Source organism: Babylonia areolata, chromosome 23 (genome assembly GCF_041734735.1).
Source record: "Babylonia areolata isolate BAREFJ2019XMU chromosome 23, ASM4173473v1, whole genome shotgun sequence".
Taxonomy (NCBI): domain Eukaryota; kingdom Metazoa; phylum Mollusca; class Gastropoda; order Neogastropoda; family Buccinidae; genus Babylonia; species Babylonia areolata.
Window position 1 is genome coordinate 45063380 of NC_134898.1, and position 21381 is coordinate 45084760.

Below are 21381 nucleotides of genomic sequence, written 5' to 3' on the forward strand. Positions count from 1 at the left end.
TGTGTCTGTAAACGTTTCCCATTTGGTGGCATTTGCGTGGCTACTTTTGCAAGTTTATAATGTGTAGATTATGTCCAAGCTGGTATGCATTATGTGTGTACACACACACACACACACACACACAGACACACACACACAGACACACACACACACAGACACACACACACACACACACACACACACACACATATATATATATATATATATATATATATATATATATATAAGCATACAAGGACTTAACACATGAACTGAAGCCACTGGTTGTTATCTGTAGTGCAGTAGACATGAGAGAGAAAATGAGACGTGTGTGAACAGTCATGCCTGTGCAGAACATTACACAAATGACATCACAGAAATGACGCACAAGCTGCTCACACACTACCACACTAAGACCGCACTTAAGTATGACTGTGACTGGAGTGCGGAAAGCCTGTCTGTGTGTGTAGGGAAACAAGAGAGAAAGAACTAGTAGAGACTAACTTCACTAAGAGAGGAGAGGGAATGAAAAGGCGTGCGAACAGTCACAGCTGCACTGAAGGTTACACAAGACAGAAATAGTGCACTTGTTGCTCGTACACTGATTGTATCACCAAGAACGCACTTGAGTATTCCAATGTGTTTGTCCTTTGCATCTGGTTCCTGAAGAAGACTTTTTTTAGGTTTGAACTGCTAATTCATTGGTGTACTGGAAGGAGGCTCAGCAACCACAGACCAGAGGCACGGTCTGGAGCTAGTGGGGGCACTGGAAGTCGGTCATTGTGTTCACTGCTGGAAACATTGCAGTGTGACATTGTTCTCTAGTATATTGTATATATAAGTTTTTGAGGGGTCACTCAGATTTGCCTATTCCTGATTCACTTGTCAGTGTCACGTAATTGGTGATCCAGATTTCCTGTTTCCAGTTGATCTCTAGATTATAGACTGGTTTTAATGTGCTTTCCAAAAGCTGTGAAAGAGACTTTTCATCTGGTTCATACTGTTTCCAGTTTCTCCAAAAGTTCATATGTTGTGGCTGTGTGCATGCCTCTTCTGTTGTCGATCTGAGCATTGATGTCTATGTATGACTATAATACACATTAATTTATATTTGTCCATGAATAAATGGAGTGTTTGTATATGTGTAATGAAGAAATGTATGTGTGCCTGTATTTGTGTGTGTGTGTGTGTGTGTGTGTGCGTGTGCAAATGTATACGCGTATACATTACATGTGCTTGACTTCAAGACAGATTCACAGAGCGAGCAAGCAGTTCAACAAGCGAAACAGGAATGGTAGTCAAGTGAAGCAGGACAAATCAAACTCAGTAGAGGCCATTGAGGGTTGGGGGGCACGACCAGAGATCTAGAGGTGAATCAGTCTGCTCTGTTGTTGATGACGGGCATCCTTCAAGCTGGCAGAGGTGGATGGATGGAGGGCTGTGCTTCCAACAGCATTAACCCTTTGACTGCTGGGGAAAAAAACAGCAGAAAGAGTATTTCAGGTCATAAACATATATATATATATATATACACACACACAGAACAGTTAGCCAACCACTGAGAAAATGGTCTGGAGATATATATTACCACTTTAGATCAAATGTGCGAATCTTTAGCCTTCAAAGGATATATATCACATGGAGTGATGGCCTAGAGGTAACGCGTCCACCCAGGAAGCAAGAGAATCTGAGCACACTAGTTCGAATCACGGCTCAGCCGTCGATATTTTCTCCCCCTCCACTAGACCTTGAGTGGTGGTCTGGACACTAGTCATTCAGATGAGATGATAAATCAAGTTCCCTTGTGCAGCATGCACTTAGCACATGTAAAAGAACCCACGGTAACAAAAGGGTTGTTCCTGGCAAAATTCTGTAGAAAAATCCACTTTGATAGGAAAAACAAATAAAACTGCACGCAGGAAAAAATACAAAAAATGGGTGGTGCTGTTGCGTAGCGACGCACTCTCCCTGGGGAGAGCAGCCCGAATTTCACACAGAGAAATCTGTTATGATAAAAAGAAATACAAAAATACAACAACAACAACAAAAAAAACCCCAAAAATTATACTATAGAAATTTCCTTCTTTTGATGAAAACATGATGTCATCAGTGACGTCACTATTCAGGTAAGAGCTAAGTCTCAGGGTAGTCAAGGGATTTCAATCTCTGGCAGGTACTTCTGCAGGTCTGACCAAGACTCGAGCTCTAAGTGCAAGACTTTCTGGGTCCTGAGGAAGAAGAAAATGAGATCGAGGGAAGGAACTGGTGGAGAGGAGAGAGAACGGCTGGTGTACAAATAGTAATACACACATGGCCTGTACTTGACCAGCCGCCCCCACATCAGCTACTACCAAGGCAGAGATACCAGAGGGCACAGCCTGAAGTTGGACAGATCACACTGCAGACTCAACATCAGAAGCAGTTTCTTCGTTCAGCGTGTAACCGCCACCTGGAACAGCCTGCCAGACAGTGTGGTCACAGCCCCATCAGTCAGTGCTTTCAAGAACAGGCTCGATGCACACTGGAAGGAGCTCCCAGCAAAATTTGACCCAGACTGTTATCATTAGTCACAACTGTCGACATCTTGCACCACGTATGCAATTTCAGTTGTACTAGTGAGAAGACCTGTGAACAAGCTCCAAAGAGCTTCAACACGGAAACAAACCAGTAACCAGTAACCAGTGTGTGAACAATCAGGCATGGTGAACATGATACAGCATGATGCACAGCCGCTCAGATTTTATCTCATTAAGAGTACACACAGTGCATCTGATTCAGAGGTCAAAACGTAGGTAACATGTTTTATGTGACAGTATGTTGAAACTTGAATATATATATATATATATATATATGTATCTGATAAACTGCTTTGAAAGTCAAAAACTAGCCTTGGCCAAAGGAATGATTCAGCGCTTATAGCTTTTAGAGGCGTTTGATTGGCTAAGAGCAGACCGGGCAAGACGGGTTGTCTTTTTACTGTTAGCCGCACGAAATTTGGCCAAGCAGAGCAAACCGATAGGCCTAGTTTGCATCAGTTTGACATGGTAAATATATGTATCACCAAACATGGAGTATAATACAGACTCCTCCAACTAGTGTAATAAATGTGACATTGCATTGAATACTGTGACAATACTTTCAATATTTTATAATGGCTTTGAAAGTTGAGTGGTGATAAGAACCTTATCAAACCAAGTGACACTTGAAAAAGAAAGGAAAAAAAAGAGAAGCAAAATAAAATCATTTAAAAAGAACTGTTTATATTTTGTCATAAATGGAAAGAAAATCAGTTAAAAAAAAATAAAAAATAAGGAGTGAAAGGGTTGGGGGAGAGTATCAGTTGATATCAACTGTGCAATTAACTCTCTCCATACGAACGGCGAAAGAGACGATGTAAACAGCGTTTCACCCCAGTTAACATCATCAAAACATTGCAAGCTGAAGGCTCTTATACTGAAGAGGTGAATGTTGACAAAGAATACTACAATGCTGACGACGGAAGCTAAAGGTTGGGTCATTGAGACACCCACTGGACATCCGAGGGGTCTGTGTAGAGGAGAAGAGAGGACTGGCCGTACTGAGTGAGTTAACAAAGTGAGGTGAGAAGAGTCACCATCACTGATACTGGCCAGAAGGAAGAATAACGAGCATGCAGAAAAAGCTGTTATAACTTGTAATGGTGTGCCACAAAATGAACAAAAGGAAAAAAAGATCCCCTCCTACCCCCCACACCCCCACCACCACTTTGTATAGACTGGTGAAGGTTATGCCACAGATGCTGTAGTCATGGTTGCCCTCCTAAATTATTATGTAAAGTACTGCTTGTCCCACTGTTGATAGTTATAATTTGGCGTAACTGTTTTGGGAATAGCTCAAACATTTTCCATTGATTAATTGAAATGAATAGATCTCTGTGTGTTTGTGCATGTGGGTGTGCATGCGAGCATGCGTGCGTGTGTTTGTGTGTGTGTGTGTGTGTGTGTGTGTAAGCTTGCACATGTATACGTATGCGAGCGTCTACACATGTATACATGTTTGATGTGTTTGTTGGTGTTTTTTCCACATCAATATGTGAGCACATAGCGCTCTATAGAATAAAATACACATCAATTTTCAGAAATGAATATCCTTTGATTATGATGGTAATTATAATGATAATTATAAAAAGTGATATCAGTGATAATGATAATAATGGTAACCATAATGATAATGAAAATAACAATCACAATCATAAAGATGCGTATTACGTCTTCTGACGGTGACCAGCCAGAATCGACTGACTGCTTTTCCACCTACCTTTGGGCACCCAGCCAAACACATTTAATGAAAATATGTTGCTTGAGGGGTTTTTGGGGGGAAGAGTGGGGGGTGGGGTGGGTTGGGGGGGGGGGCACAGATGTGGCATAACAAACCCACAGATAAAATCTCAAAATACTGAAGTTGACCAGTTGATAGTTTGCCAGCTGTGAGCGGGTGTATATCACACACACACACACACACACACACACACACACACACACCAGCACAATGCTGTGAATGCCATGACAATATGTTGAATATATATATATATATATATATATATATATATATATATATAGATAGATATATATATATATATATATATATATATATATATATATATATATCAGTGTATACTTTACAAGACAGAAAGGGCTGACCCCTTTTCCTCATTCTCTTTGGGCATCCTGCCAAAACCATTGAATGAAATGTTGCTTGAGGCAGAGACAGGTGTGGCATAACTGGCCCACAAATTACCTGTTCCACAGACTGCTGACCAGTTGATAGGTTGCCAGCTGTTTGTGAAAGTGTGTGTGTGTGTGTGTGTGTATGACTTGTGTGTGTGTTTGTATACACGCATAAAATTTTGTGTGCGTGTGTCTGTCTGTGATTCTGTGTGCATTTTAGTGTGTGTGTGCCATTTTGTGTGCTTCTGTCAATCTGTGTGTGTGTGTGTGTGTGTGTGTGTGTGTGTGCATCTGTGCCACTGCATGTGTGTGTATACATGTACATTACTTGTCTTCATACCGTGTGTGTGTGACTGTATGCGTAAGTGTCTGACGTGTGTGTGTGTGTGTGTGTGTGTGTAGATCTGTGTCGTGTGTGTGTGTGTGTGATTGTATGCGTAGGTGTAATGTGTGTGTGTGGCAGTGTATGTGTGTGTGTGTGTATGTGTGTATACGTGTTGGCACTGTGCCAGCATTACAAGGTCTGTAATACAGAACATAACATACTAAAGGTGTAGCACCACTTGCTGAACAGTAGTTCTACTAGTGTCAGTAACACTAACAGAGCCTGCCAAATTTCCTCTCCGACTATTCTTTATTCTTGTAATTAGTTTTGGCTTGGTAGGTGTATTGGGTGGGATTACCCATTCAGAATCCACAGCTGGGATTTCACAATCACTGAATCAGCTTCCCCTTGGCAAGCATTTGTTTTCCTTGGTCTGTGTCATTGTGTGTGGCCATATGTCACCAGAGTCAGCTGGAATTGTTTTGGTGGTGCTTAGACAATTTGCGCGCGCGTGTGTGTGTGTGGGGTGGGGGTTGGGGGGGATGTGTGTGTTTGTGAGGCATGTTTCAGGTGTGTATGCATGCATGTGTATGTATGGGAGCAGTGATGTGGTTGGCCAAATTTCCCAGCAAACTTCAGTAAAAAGATGCACATCCAAAGTCTGCCTTGTTGTAGCCAGTCAAACGCCGTACATGGCCAAAAGCAGTGACTCATTCCTCTCGGCCAAGGCTGTCAATGCCATCTTGTATTAGTCCTCAAGTTTTCACTCTTCTTCTTTCCGTTACACGACCAACATCGACTTGGTGATGACTGTCGTGGTTCATGCATACTGGGTATTTTCATGTCTCTCTATAACCCACCGAACACTGACATAGGTTACAGGATCTTTAACGTGCGTATTTGATCTTCTGCGTGTGTATACACATGAAGGGGGTTCAGGCACTAGCAGGTCTGCGCATAATTTGACCTGGGAGATCGGAAAGATCTCACTCTGCCTCGTCAAACACTTACTTTTGGCTTTCATGCGTGTTCATTTTGCTTGTTTCTAATTTCTTATTGGTGGTTTTTCCATTTAACCCCATTTTGTGCAGTGTGATTATCTGCTGTATCTGCTTTCATTTACAGCTTTTTTTATGTCCCTCCCACACCCCCAACTTTTTTCCCTCCATTTTCCACTTACTTTCATGAAACATTTTTAAGTTGGTAGTGAAGTGGACAATTAAGAAAATTCTTTTAGTTTTATGTATAAATTATATATATATATATATATATGTATATATATATATATTTTTTTTTTTTTTTTTTTTTTTGTTTGTTGTTGTTGTTGTATATATATGTGTGTGTGTGTGTGTGTGTGTGTGTGTGTGTGTGTTCTTTATTTTTATGTATGCATACATTACAGTTTGGTTCCTTGTGATCTCAGCCCCATCCACATGTTATATGCAGCTTTTGTTCAAACGTGTGTGTGTGTGTGTGTGTGTGTGTGTGTGTGTGTGTGCATGTGTGTGTGTGTGTGTGCAGTGCATACATGTGTGAGTATGCACAAGTTTTTACATTGATATGCACTTGTATTTATCCTAATTTTTACTGTATCTGTGTTTGTGTATGATTTTTGATATTTATGTTCGTATCTTGTTATGTACTATCCCCCCCCCCCCCCCCCAATATTCCTTGTGACCTCGGTACACTAGTTGGTAATAAAGACATATTCTATCGTATTCTATTCTATTCTGTGTTACTCTTAAAATCCTCAGTCTGGTGGGTGGCATGGAACGTTTCAGTAGATAGGTTGTTCAAGACAACCCAAACAGCTCGGACAGACAGGTTCAAAACTGCACTTCAGTTTCCTCAAGATACACGTGTCAGTATACCTGTGCATGTGTGTGCATGATTGAAAACCTGAGTGAAAGACACAGGAAGGCAGCAGGTTAAAGCAGCTTGAAGTGCAGATAACTGTGTAAATTGCTTCTAAAGACTCCGAGTTTGGTCTCTGACCAAGGATAGGCACAATGTGGAGTGTTGGCCTAGAGGTAACGCATCCGCCTAGGAAGCGAGAGAATCTGAGCACACTGGTTCGAATCACGGCTCAGCCGCTGATATTTTCTCCCCCTCCACTAGACCTTGAGTGGTGGTCTGGACGCTAGTCATTCGGATGAGACGATAAACCGAGGTCCCGTGTGCAGCATGCACTCAGCGCACGTAAAAGAACACACGGCAACAAAAGGGTTGTTCTTGGCAAAATTCTGTAGAAAAATCCACTTCGATAGGAAAAACAAATAACACTACACGCAGGAAAAAATACCAAAAAAATGGGTGGCGCTGTAGTATAGCGACGCACTGTCCCTGGGGAGAGCAGCCCGAATTTCACACAGAGAAATCTGTTGTGATAAAAACAAATACAAATACAAATATTAGTATCAAGATATTGGTAATAGAAATACTGACACTGCCGTGTGCAGAGCTCCATCTGGCACTATGATAGTAGAAGTAATGATAATGCTGTGATGATAGAAATGATGACACTGCTGTGTGCAGAACTCAATCCAGCACGATGATAAGAGAAATAATGATAATGCTGTGATAATAGAAATAATGATAATGCTGTGATGATAGAAATAATGATCATGCTGTGTGCAGAACTCAATCCAGCACGATGATAATGGAAAAAATGATAATTAATGCTGTGTGCAGAACTCCATCTGGCACGATGAAAATAGAAATAATGATAATGCTTTGATCATGGAAGTAATGACAGTGCTGTGATAATAGAAATAATGATGATGCTGTGTGCAGAACTCCATCCGGCACAACCTGTCCCTGCACAGCCGCTTCATGCGCATCCAGAATGAGGGCACGGGCAAGAGCTCCTGGTGGGTCATCAACCCTGACGCCAAGCCCGGCAAGGCCCCGCGCCGCAGGGCAGGCAGCATGGAGACCAAGAGCTACGAGAAGAAGCGAGGGCGCGTCAAGAAGAAGGTGGAGGCGCTCCGGGCGGCCATGGAGAACGGGGGCAGCCCTCTGGGCAGCGAGGATTACCTGGACCCCTTGGCCTTCGGCGACTTCCGGCCCCGAACCAGCTCCAATGCCAGTAGCTGCGGGCGGTTGTCCCCCATCCATGCCGGCATTGAACCCGACCTCCATGACAACCAGGTGCCGCCCATGTCCCCCATCCCGTGGGGCGCGGAGGTGGACGACTCGCAGAGGATGTACCCTGGGGCGGAGAAGTTCTCAGACCTGGTGGAGTCGCTGGTTGGGGGGATGAAGCTGTCGGGTCAGGAGAGCATTGACATGCCTCCCGGGGGCCTTGGGTCGGCAGAGCCCTACGTGCCCAACGGGGTGAGTCCTGAGTTCAGCGGTGCCCCACCGGCCAACTTCCTGGATGTGGGTCAGTACCCACATCTACCTGCGCCCCCACCCTACCCCGACCGCAGCCCCCCGCACCCCACAGCTGCCGCTCCCCAGCCACCCCCGCCATCTCAGAGGTCTCCCTTGGAACACTCAGCCTTCAACAACGGCTACCCCAACCTGCACCGCGGCCTGAACAATGGGTACAGCCAGCCAGGCGACATGTACCCGGAGCCCATCATGGAGCACATCAACAGCCCTTCCCACATGTCGCTCAGCGCCCAGCAGCCCGCCCTCAGCTCCCCGGACAGATCTCAGCAGAACAGCCCCAATCCCCAGGCCTTCGCCGCCCACCTCAGCCCCCAGACCCACCACCGGGCCAGCCCCCAGCAGAGGATGAGTCCGCTGAGCCACCAGCTGTCGCCGCAGCAGACGCGGGCCCTGCTCGGGCAGCCAGGCGCCACCGCAGCACAGCAGCACCCCCCTGACCAGCATGCAGCAGCAGCAGGCAGCGGCAGCAGCAGCGGCCAGTGCCTCCATTCTGCGTGAGGCCTTGACCCGGGGCCACCTGCAGTACGGCCAGCCCGTCACCACCGACCAGTTCTCACTGGGCATGACCGTCAGCCCCGCTGCTGCCACTGCCACCACTGCCAACTCCCACAATGGCATCATCAACTCCAGCATGATGAGCATGGGCCTGTCCCCGCACCACCAGATTCAACAGCAGCAGCAGCAACTACAGCAGCAGCAGCAGCAACTGCGCATGTCCCCCCAGGCCGGCAGTTTCCCCGGGGATGGGGGGAACAGTCTGATGAGCAACGTAACGCCCCAGGCCTGTAACGGGCAGACAGCGCAGGGCCTGTGCAGCAATGTGCCTCTGGACATAGACATGGACAACTTGATATCCGTGGACTACGACATGGACCAGGTCATCAAGCAGGAGCTCCATTTAGAGGGAAACCTGGATTTCAACTTTGACAGCATCACCGGTTCTGCGCCCACTTCCGCTGCTGCTGCTGCGGCTGCTGCTGCCAGCCAAAATATTGTACATTGATCTTGGTGGTAGTATACTGTGGTAGTATGAGTTGACTTTCTTCAACTTGAAGGTCCTGTGCCGTTAACAGTTATGTGATTGCTTTGACTGATGACTTGGGGTTGGGTGTGGGTTTGTGTGTGTGTGTGGGTTTTTGTTGTTGGTTTTTTGTTTTTTTGTTTTGTTTTTTGTGAAGATTGATGAGTAAACTCAACCTCCTTCGTTTCTCATGATTGGTTTTGATCTGTTTTGACAGACTTGGGCAAGCAGAGATGGAGCTGCTTTAATGATGACAAACCATGGCCACTTCAGTTTGTCTAAATGCTGTCTGCTTTCGTGTTCAGTAGCAGTTATGATGCGAACATCGTGGTCTCTCTCAAGCTGGCTATCAGAAAAGAAAACAGGAATAGTGTATCTGTTCAGAAACTCAGAAAAGAGACTTATCATACAAGGTAATATGGTAGTACGCTTCAGTGGCGTTGTGGAGAGGGAAGAAAAAAGAAGAGACAGAGAGAGAGACAAAAAAAAAAAAAGGTGTTAATTTTGTGCGTTTTTGAGTCATTGATACAGTTCCCGTTAATCTGTGTTGAAGTTATCAATTCAACATGTGGGGATGCACTAAACTAACAAAAATTGGAATGGCAGTTCAGAATTTGCCTGTGGTAATGAAGCAGAGAATTGTTCATAAATTTTACCTCCTTGGGACTGTTGACCGTGAAGATGAAAATAATTAAACAGTGTTTGACAGTAAAATGTCTGTCATTAGAAAATAGAATGGACAATGAATGTGCTTGATTTATTGATGAAGAATTGACATTCAGTGGTGATGACCATGTTTCATAGGGCACCTGAGTGACTGTGAGGTCTTATGGCCACTAATTTTCACATATTGCATGTGTTTAGAATAATATACGTATAGACTTTAATGAAGGGTGATGTTCATAAATTGCAAGGCTGACAAACGCATACATATATATATATAAACATAAATGACATGCTTGAGAGACCCATTGTGTGTGCAGGACTTCAAAGATTTGATCACGGTCAGTTTTTGACACGATTGAAAATAGGGCAGCATCATCGCTGGCAGTTGGATGTCAGCGTATTGGATTCTGTGGATGCGAACATTTGCTGGGTATCCTGTTTTGATCTTTTGGTTTACATTGAGTGACGGAAGACTGGGTTTTTTTTTCTTTTCTTGTTTGCATTTGTGCTCTGTAATCATCAAATTACAATACAATAGCCACACTTGGGTTCTGTCTCCTGATTTTTACCGTTGATTTAGTGTCTGAATGGAGCACACACACAAAAAAAAAGGGGGCGGGGGGGGGTTAGGTGGAAATCATACTTTATCCCCTGATTTTTGCAAATCGACTTAGAGTCTAAATTAAGCACACACAAAAAGAAGAACAAGAAGAAAGAAAAAGGTGTTTTGGTGGAAATCATACTTACTCTCCTGATTTTTGCCATTTGATTTGGAGTCTGAATTAAGCAAAAAACAAGAAAAAGAGGGTTGGGGGATTAGGTGGAAATCATACTTTCTAGAGTTTGTGGAGACTTAGCTGAAAGTTTGTTGTTTTTTGTTGTTGTTTTTAACGATGTCGTGGTGTTTGCAGTACACATACGTACAGTTTTGCACTCCTGTGAAAAACCTATAAAAAAAGAAAAAAGAAAAAAAGGTTGTGCACAGAGGAAATCTGAAGTAAGTGTTCAAGGTTTTTAAGATCACTTCCTGTAATCTTCTGCATTTAAAAGTTTAAATACCTCATGAGAAAAAGCAAAGTTGACTTTTCTATCAGGAAGTGTTTGTTTTGTTTTTTTAATTTTTCTGTCTTTGTAAGATTCTTTTTTTTTCTTTTTACGCTGAAATTTTAGACAGAGACAAAAAAAAAAAAAAAAAAAAAAGATGAAGGTTTAGCAAAGGTTAATGAGAAAAGTTTGACAGTACAGGTGTTTTTTTGTTTTTTTCCTGTTCTTTTCCATTCAGACTTGTTGGTTGGATTGCTTGCATTGAAGGCTTCTGTCAAGGAATCCGCATTCACACTGTTTTAGACATACACTGGTACAGTTGAGAAGAGTGGTTAACTGTCATGCAGGTAAATGCTCTCATCAAAACATATATATATGCACTGCCACACACAGCAGCCAAAAATGATTGGATAAAATAAGTGGAGATGTGTGAGGGTGTGTGTGTGTGTGTTGACATGTTTTTACACCATGTTTTGAAATGTCTGCTTCACATTTTGTATTAGTGTTTATGATAGACAAATGAATATCATTTAGAGATCGAAGGACACCTCATCAAGCTGACCCGCATTTCTCAATGCCTCTCCATCGTTGTGCACAACACTTAAAAATTAAGATTCCGCCTGTCTTGATTTGAACAGCCTTCTCTTTCGCTGAGATTAGCTCCCAGTTTTTATTCATGTTGTGGGATTTTTTTTTTTTTTTTTTTTTTTTTTTTTTTTTTCCAACGTATTCCACAGGTTGCGATGGCTGTGGACAAGTAAATTTTGAGTTAATTGTTTATCTTGTCTTGTATATTTGTCTTAAAGAAGAAAAAAAAGTGTTGGGGGTGTGGGGGGGTATTGGGGGTGGTGTAGAGGCAGTGATCACTGGATACCTGAGGAAGAGGGAAAATAATATTCAGAATTTAGCGTTCTCCACAGCCACTCCAGCTAACGTGGTTTTGGTGACAGACCTGTTTGAGCTCAAATGGCTGTCTACCATACAGCAAAAAAAAAAAAAAACCAACAAAAAACAACAACAACATAGTTTGGCAGCTTTTCTTTTTATCTGAAATATTAAATTGTCATGGTTAAGAACCCCTCGGCTGCTGAACCGTGGTGAAATGAAATCAGTGCGGCGTGCAATCAATTTGAACAGTAAAAACCACTTTCTTGTGTACAGTTTCTGAGTGGCATAAAACCGACTTTTGCTGAACAGGGACAATGCAGTCCCCAGAAGAAGAAGTACAAGTAAAGAATGGTGACCAAAGCCCTGACCTGTAACCTGGGGTCGTATCTCAGGCAACAAAGCCCTGCAGGTTTCACTGACAAAGCATGCTGTTCAGCAGCAGTCAGAGGGTTAAAGCCAAGTCCTGTAACATGCACAGTGGTCTGTGCGTGATGGTGGTGATGCTTGCACTAGTTGCAGAGAGGCACCATGGCAGAATGAGTCCTTGGACTTGAGACCCGGTGTTCACCAGTGATCCGGGTTCGAGGCCTCCGTTGCAGCAAGGTGTTGTGTCCTTGGATAAGGCGCTTCACTTCAGTTTTCCTCATTCCACCCAGGTGTGAATGGGTACTTCGTTCAATTGGGGAAGGTTAAAACGGCAGAAGGAGAGAATTTTGCACCGCCTTCCTGTGCTGAGCCCTACAGACGTTGGATATAATTATGAATTCACTGCCCCGATGACTGTAAAAGGCGATGGGACTTTAAACCTTTTTCTTTTTTTGTTGTTTTACCTTTTATGCAGGATTAGGACTAGTTATGATTCTTCTTCATCTTCTTCTTCTCTCTCTCTCTCTCTCTCTCTCTCTCTCTCTCTCTGACAGAATTTTAGCCCAAGTTTTTTTTGTTTTTTTTTTGTTTTTTTTTTGCTGCCCCATTATCTGCACCGTTTCAGTGGCATTACTCCCACGCCGCTCATTTAGATTCCCCCATACACGGCCACACCCGGGTTCGTCCTTCGCAGTTCCAGCGTCGGCAGTCCACAGGGAACCATCGATGTTAGGTCGCCTGGAGGCCACACACCAGAAGAGACCCTGCACTGCTGCTGAGTCACTTCGGTGGTGTTCAGTGGTGCCTTTTCTGTTTTAACGTACTTAGGACACCACCTACTAAGCCCCCTACTAACGACAATAATGGCTTAGTCGCGGAGCCAGACTGAGTGAGCGTCCCTCCCAGAGTGAAGACCGCCACCACGTCCCTCAAACAACAGCCCCCCATGAATCTGCCGACACTGACGACATTGACAGGACTCACCCCAAGCACGGAAGTGGAGGGGTATCGAAACTGAGGTCACCATGAGAGCAGGGCATGAAAGGCCACAGACTTTGAGACTATTTTGTTTATATTGATGACGATGAAGGAGGAGGAGGATGACGATGATGATGACGATGTTGCTATGGAGGTCCATTTTGGTTTGGGACTGCGTGACAAGGCTGTACTCTACGCTTCCTGTCATAATGATATCCCGGCGTTAACCAGGCCCGAGAGATACAGGCACTTGCAGTGTTGGTCAGGTTTAGCCCAAGTTTGTGCTGCAGTTATGATTTTCGTTGATAAGTTGTTTTTTTTACATCATGCTGATGTTTGACATGACAGATTTTATTCGTCAATATTTGTTTTTATCACAGGATTGTTGGGGAGTAAGGGAAACCTGTTTTGTTTTGGTTTTTTTTGTTTGGTTTTTTAAAGTGTTTGAATTAATCCTTATGGTTAACTGAGTCACACATATGATTGTTGGTCATGCATATTAATTATTAATTATATGATATCTTTTGTAACCTGGTCTGTAGAGAAATGTTCAAAGACACGTGTAGCCTGTGTACCCAAGCAGAGTCATAACAGGATTGAGGAGGCAGCCATGTTCAGTTTCCTTTGTGTAATGTTTATGTGGAGTGTGTCAGTGTTGGTGGGATACATTATATTGATGATAGCACGTATGTGAGTGTGTGCATTTGTTTCTTTATTTCCCTTTTTTTGTTTCTTCTTTTTTTTTTCTTTTTTCAAGCCTGGATTCAGGAATCAAGTGTACTTTGGCAAACAATAGTTATTTTCAGTAAGTACTGTCAGTGATCACCAAGAAAGCCTTTTTTTTCAAGGTTTTTATTTTAATGAATCAGCAAAGTTGAGTTTAACATCCTCTTGATTGACGCCTTTAAGATCAAGTTGTTCAGGACTTTGGTGTAGATTGTTTTGTTTTTTTTTGTTTTTTTTAATTTGCTTTGATTCTTTAGCATCATTTACTTTTTATCCACTGACACTGTAGCAGACAAGTTCTTAGCTTTAACATGTTTGGCGCTAGCGGTATAAATTTTAGCAGTATTGGAAATTAATTAAACTGTGTTATTTATTATCAGTAAAATGGAAATCAGAGCCCCTGACACACAACGGACAGACCTGGAAGAATCCGGTGAACAGTTATTCTCTGTTGTGCCCCAGTGACTCTTCACACGGAGTTGACGGAGAAGAAGAAGAAAGCAAAAACTAGTTACGGGAGGAAAGAGGAGAGTCACACTAAGATAGTTCCTTACCCTAGCAGGACATTTTTCTTCTTCTTCTTCTGCGTTCATGGGCTGCAACTCCCATGTTCACTCGTATGTACACGAGTGGGCTTTTACGTGTATGACCGTTTTTTTACCCCGCCATGTAGGCAGCCATATTCCGCTTCAGAGGTGTGCATGCTGGGTATGTTCTTGTTTCCATAACCCACCGAACGCTGACATGGATTACAGGATCTTTAACGTGCGTATTTGACTTCTGCTTGCGTATACACACGTGTGTGTAGCAGGACATTATTAAATGTTACCTCACTGCATCAAAAACTGAAGCAGAAGAAAGTTGTAATCGGTAGTGGTTTGCGATAAAAGACGGGCAGCTGAACTGTTAGTATCCACAGATTTTAACTCTTTCCATATGAACAGCGAAAGAGATGATGTTAACAGCGTTTCACCCCAATTACCATCATCAAAATATTGCAAGCGGAAGGCTCTTATACTGAAGATGTGAATGTTGACAAAGAATACCACAATTCTGATGACGGAAGCTAAAGGTTGGGTCATTGAGACACCCACTGGATATCCGAGGGGTCTGTGTAGAGGAGAAGAGAGGACTGGCCGTACTGAGTGAGTTAAGTCTTGTATTGTAAGACAGCTGGTGGCAAACGTCATTCAGCTTGCTTTTTAACATATATAATTGAAGTCCATAAAGTTATCCATCCATGTTATCCATCCATGTTGCTTTTCCATTTGCACCCTCCCCTTCAAAACAACAGTGGGAATCACATACAGAGTGAATTGAATATTCATCAGTGAATAATTTCACCATTGAAGAGGTTTACACATTTTGCCTAAACTTGAATGTGACAGATAAAAAAATGTTTTCTAACAACCTAGAGAAAAGGTATTCATATTAATTTTGTGAATGAAGGGAAAATTGGGATTAATACATTTATTATGATATGAAAGATTGTGCTGAATATGTTGATAATTATGGTGAATTGTCTTGATAAAAATCATTTCTGACATAAACTCTGAACAGGACTCTGGGGAGTGAATTCTGTAACTGACATTAAGTTATTTTGCAAGTGAAATAAACCCCATTAATTGTTGTCGATTTTTCTTTTTAAGAACTGCATTGTCTGATCTAAAAATCACATTTGAAACAAGATTTTTCCTTGTGGTAGTTACTTGTTTATACAAGTTCATGATATACTCTTTTTTCTGAATGTCATTTCCCCCCACTATTCCATACACGTTTCCATTAAAAGTATCATCCTGTTTTTGCTCATACTCATAAACATTAAACAATGAGGATTTGAGTTTTTGAGAATTTGGACAACAGCTGATTTAGCTGATTAACTCTGTGTGTGTGTGTGTGTGTGTGTGTGTTTAATTAATTTCATGAACTTCATATTTATGTGTTGGGGAAATCTCTTTTGCTGGTAACACATTTGATTTATTGTAGCTTATTTGTGTGCCTATTTATCATCAATTTAAACACACACACACACACACACACACACACACACACACACACACAGAGGGAAAGTGAACACTGCTTTTCAAATCATGACAGTAGGTAACGAAGTCGATTTTGGGATCACTGATATTTAGGACTGCCCTATTTCATCTGGTACCAGCTGTCCCATGCTATATCTCAGTTAAGGAATCAACTTAATGGGTTTTCAGTGAGCTGTTTTTTGTATTCAGAATGTAGAAACTGTTTCTGCAGTGTTTCTGTTTCTCTTCAATAGTCCTTTAATTTATCAACTGCGAAGCCTTTTATGCTTTTTGTGGATCACACACCACAGGTATTTACTGAGTTTATTTATTTTACTTTTATCAGTTTTAAGGCATTTGAAACTAAATGGGGAAAAAGTGCTTGTTGTGATCTGCAGTGTTATTTTATTTTATTTTTTTTTTTTTTTTTTTTTTTTAATGGACTCATTCATGACTTTTTCTTCATTTTTTTTTAAAATGTTTTTTTTGTCTTTCAATTCTTCTCATATTTCTCCTCTTTTTCTCAACCTTGCATAATGTCACAAACTCACATGCACATGAACACACACACACACACACACACGCACTGCAGCATACAAAGCGCACGCACACAAGTATCAACACAGAGATGATTTAATATACATTTTTGTTCGATTAGGATCATGTCGATAATGATTCTTTCCATTATCCATTCGTGATGATGATTTAGATATATATATATATATATATATATATATATTTTGGTTTGTTTGTTTGTTTAACAAAATAGGTGTTGTTTTTCAACTTTGTTTTATTTATTATATGTGTATATATATATATATATATATATATATATATATATATATATATATATATATATATATATATATATACATACACACACACACACACACACACATACACACACACACGTATACACACACACACACACGTACATATATATATATATATATATTATATATATAAACTATGATCACAAGAGCCTGTTTTTCGTTCATTTCCCTCATGGTCAGTAGTGTTCTGCGTATTGATTCTTGGAGATAACGGTCTGTCATAACGTCGCTGTTGTCTTCATTGTCATTGCTCTCCTTCGCTTTGTCGTAAGGGTTGAGGAAAGGAGGCTGTCTGCAGATCTATCTACTTACGACATTTCATTGTGATAAATTTGCTGATGTTGTACAGATTTAAACTTTTTGCTAAACGTTTGTGTATATTGTTATTATTATTATTATTATTATTGCTATACACACTGATGACAATGTGTTTGTGTGTCTGTATTCATGTTTGTACACATTGGATGAATATAGGCCAGTGACTTTTTTTTTTTTTTTTTTTTTTTTTTTTAAACACATCTTTGGGATTTGGCTCAGCATTATTTGATTGAATGTTGGAATCGTTGATGTGTGTCGGCATTTTGTAAAGTTTTATAGCCTTGGCATTTGGCTGGGCTTGAATGAAAGGTTTCTGGCATCAGTTGTTCATGGCATGGCTGATGTTAGCTAGTTATGATTTTTTTTTTCTTCTTTTTTACTTATCATCATCATCATCACCACCATTATCATCATCCTTCGTGTTCTTTTGCTTCTTTTCACTATCTTCTTGTTCATTGCCTTCTTGTTATTGTTGTTGTTCTCCTCCTCCTTGTTCTTCGACTTCTTCTGTATTTTTTGGTTTTGTTTCTCATCCTCTCCACCCCCCCCCCCTCCTCCTGCCCCCTTCATCATCACTTATTTCTCTGCTACTGAGTTCGGAATAATGATAATGTATTGATCTGTCTCTTCTGCTCCCCCTCCCCCTACCCCGTCCCACCCCCATTCTCTTGCCCACTCTCTCTCTCTCTCTCTCTCTCTCTCTCTCTCTCTCTCTCTCTCTCTTTCTGTTTCTTGTTATCTGTCTCTCTGTCTTGTCTGTGTCATCAAAATTTTGAACATAGAAGTCACTTGTGACGTTGATACCTGTACGAAATAAGTCATGATTTGAATGGACGGTTAACCCTTTCAAGCCCAAGGTTTCTCGACAGCACAGTAGAGCCGGAAAGTGGCCGTGATGATTGTATGTGGGAAGGAAGGAAACAGCTCTGAGGACAACAGCCGGAGGGATTGATGTTATAAAAAGCCAGACAAATATGCTTTTTTGTATTTTTTTTTCCTTTCCTTTTTATTGCAAACATATTGGTATTCTGTAAATGATACGAATGTGATTCCCTGCACCTATAACCCGCACATTTATTGAGCTTTCCATTTGTTCCCCTCCCTCCACCTCCCATCCCACCCCTTTTTAAAATTTTTTTTTAAAGTTATATATATTTTTTAATGTTTTGCTATACATATGCTAGGAAACATTTGCTTGCTTGCAGAATAACTGGGCTTGAAAAGGTTAATGAAATGCATTATTCAAAACATCCTCATTTGTGGGTGCTAATTACTAATGATGGCGTTAAACAAAAAACCAAAATTTGCCATGATGGCCTTATGGAGTGAGCATTACTTAAATGGATACTTTTTACAAGCAGTTAGTTTTTTTTGTTTTGTTTTTTACAAGTCTGATTGTTGTTGTTTTTTTGGGTTTTTTTGTTTTGTTTTTTTGTTTTTTGTTTTTTTGACAAGTCCTTGCTTTTTCAATTTTCATGAGACTAGATTATTTTATATATCACATGAGGGGCATAACATCATACCGCCGTTTGAATGAATCATGATTGGATATCAGATGTTCTTTTTATATATAAAAAAAAAATCTTTTGATTGTTGAAAAAGATACAGGTATTGTTGACAAGTCTTAGTGTGATGTTACTTACTGATTCAGGTTGTTTGTGGAAACAGCATTTCATCATGTGGGTAAATGCTCAGGAACCACCCAGCTTTCATATGTATATATATGTATCTCTCTCTCTCTCTCTGTCTGTCTCTCTTTTCTCTGTGTCTGTCGCTCCCTCTCTCTCTGTCGTCCCCAACCGCCCTCACACATGTATACATGCATGTGTTCTAGTACTTTTATAGACAGTATATATATATACAGCCCTTTTCGCTGTTAGATGTTGTTCGTTTGTTGTTTTTGTACCGGGGGCTTGCTTAGTTTTTTTGCTCCCCAGCTTGCATTTCTGGATATTTGCCATGTGTCATGTCTTGACTCACTGTCTCCGAGCTCTGTGTTCCTTCTCTCTCCCTCTTACACTGTCTCGCTCTCTTTCTTCCCCCCCTCACCCTTCCCCTCTCTCTCTCTCTCTCTCTTGCTCACGCGCGGGCTTTAGTCAAGCATCCTCCATACCGATATCTATGTCTGTATTTACCTATCTGTTTATCTATGTATCTAATATATAGATAGATAGATAGTTAGATTGATACATAGATATATATATATATCATTGATGTGTTCAGATGTGTGACGTGGAATTTTTGAACGTTTGACATGTTTCGTCTTCTCTTGGCAACACGGCAACACCTCCATCCCCTTTCCCACCCCCTCCTACCCCACCCTCCAAACCACAACAAAAGGAGGGGGATTAAGTGAAGTCTTGAAATGACTGCATTACTACATCATAGGTGTTGAGAACAGTAATGATGAAGAAAGCGTGTCAAAGCATGCATATATATGTATGTAGATTTATTTTCCAATTCATGAAAGTAAGAGATCAGACTGTGTACCTTCGTTTTCCAATTATTGTTTGACCATGTGACACAACTGTCTAACTTAAAAAAAATAATAATAAACTTATCGATAGAATATAATGGTATACCAGACACAGCTTTTAGGTGTTTATGGTAAAGTGGGACAAAAAAAATGCTGTGTTTTCTTTACGGATGGTTGTACTCATTTACTTGTTGATGCAAAGTTCTTTCTTTTTACTGTGCATGTTTTGAATTTATGTGTATTCTTGTGATGGGTTGAGTTTTGGGGAGAAATAACTTGTGTTCAGAGACCGCTTTGCAAGATATTTTGACACAGTGCCACTGACATCCATGAAATACCAGACCACAGGAGACTGATAATCGTTTTGTTACCATAGGCCAGTGTCACGGTAACAAAGAATACTGATGGCCATGAAGAGCAAGAAAGTAAGGTTGATATCTTAGCAGCCATTGACCATTGGCATGGTAAAAATGAAATAACACATTTTAATAGGTATATGAAATATGTGTATACTGTATCAAACTTATTTTTTGTAGAATGAAAGCTTTCTGCTCAGGATGATTCCTGTATAAGACGATCAGCGGAATTAATCTTTTTGCAACATTCTTCAGCAGCAAGTGAATATAGATATGTGCTGTCAAGAGTAAGATATCTGTATATATGTTCTTTCTGTGAATAATCTCCAGAGTAAGAAGTTAGAGAATAATGGTTTGAAAAAGAAGGGAAGGAAAAAACAACAACAAGAAAAGCAAAAAACAATGGAGAAAGTATTATCTCAGTTGTCGCTTGCTGTCAAATTAAAGTTGTGTCTGATAAGTCTACATTAAGCTAGAAAACATGCATGCATGCATGTATGCGCACACACGCACACACACACACACGCGCGCGCACACACGCACACACACTCTTATACGCAGATGTGCACACACAGACACACACACACACACACACACACACACAAATGCGCATGCGCACACACACACACACAAATGCGCATACGCACACACACACAATATTTTATTTGTTTCTTTGCCTGTGATGTTTTAAGTATTATTCTGTGGTTGATATTTTACATAAATTTTAATATGAGAAAATAGATTTTACCTGTGTATAAAGCCATGGTGAAGTAATACACCCTCTTTTCTTATGATCTATACATTGATAGTTCCACTTAATATAGTTTTTTTTTTCTTCTTCTTCTAGAATTATGGAAAGTAGAAGAAACGTTGATCGGAGGTGACCTACTTGCTCATTGTACCATTGTAAGTATCATCACTAATGTCGTCAGCATCGTCATCATCATACCTTTTTTTTTTTTTTTTTTTTTTTTTAAGCCCCCCCCTCCCCCATTGGAAATGTTATTATTTTTGTTTATGTACTGAATAAATGTCACAAAAGAGATGTACATATTGCTTTGTTATGACTTGATATTGTTGCCCAAAAAACGATGCCTGCTTTTTTTTTTTTTTTTTTTTTTTTTTTTTTTTTTTTGTTTTGTTGCTTTTTTTTGTGGTCTTCTGTGGTATAAACGCAGGAATATTTAAGCTGCTTACCCGTTAAACTCGGTGGTTATTCATTGTGATTGTGAGATATATATATCTGTTACATTCATCCTCTCATATCTATTGTATTCATGTG

The 21381-nt window shown here is 40.9% G+C and overlaps 2 protein-coding genes across 2 annotated transcripts in view; both read left to right on the forward strand.

Moving 5' to 3' along the window:
* The window catches only part of LOC143297686 (forkhead box protein O-like), a 14183-nt gene extending 5340 nt beyond the window's left edge, over positions 1-8843 (forward strand). The window contains exons 2-3 of the mRNA XM_076610105.1: positions 7804-8755; positions 8788-8843. Of these exons, the coding sequence (XP_076466220.1) occupies positions 7804-8755; positions 8788-8843 (1008 nt within the window). The remainder of the gene's footprint in view (positions 1-7803; positions 8756-8787) is intronic.
* On the forward strand, positions 8712-11287 carry LOC143298071 (uncharacterized). The gene has a single exon (XM_076610747.1). It carries the CDS (start codon positions 8849-8851, stop codon positions 9407-9409), a length of 561 nt encoding a protein of 186 aa, XP_076466862.1. The 5' UTR covers positions 8712-8848; the 3' UTR covers positions 9410-11287.
* The last annotated feature ends 10094 nt before the right edge of the window (positions 11288-21381 follow it).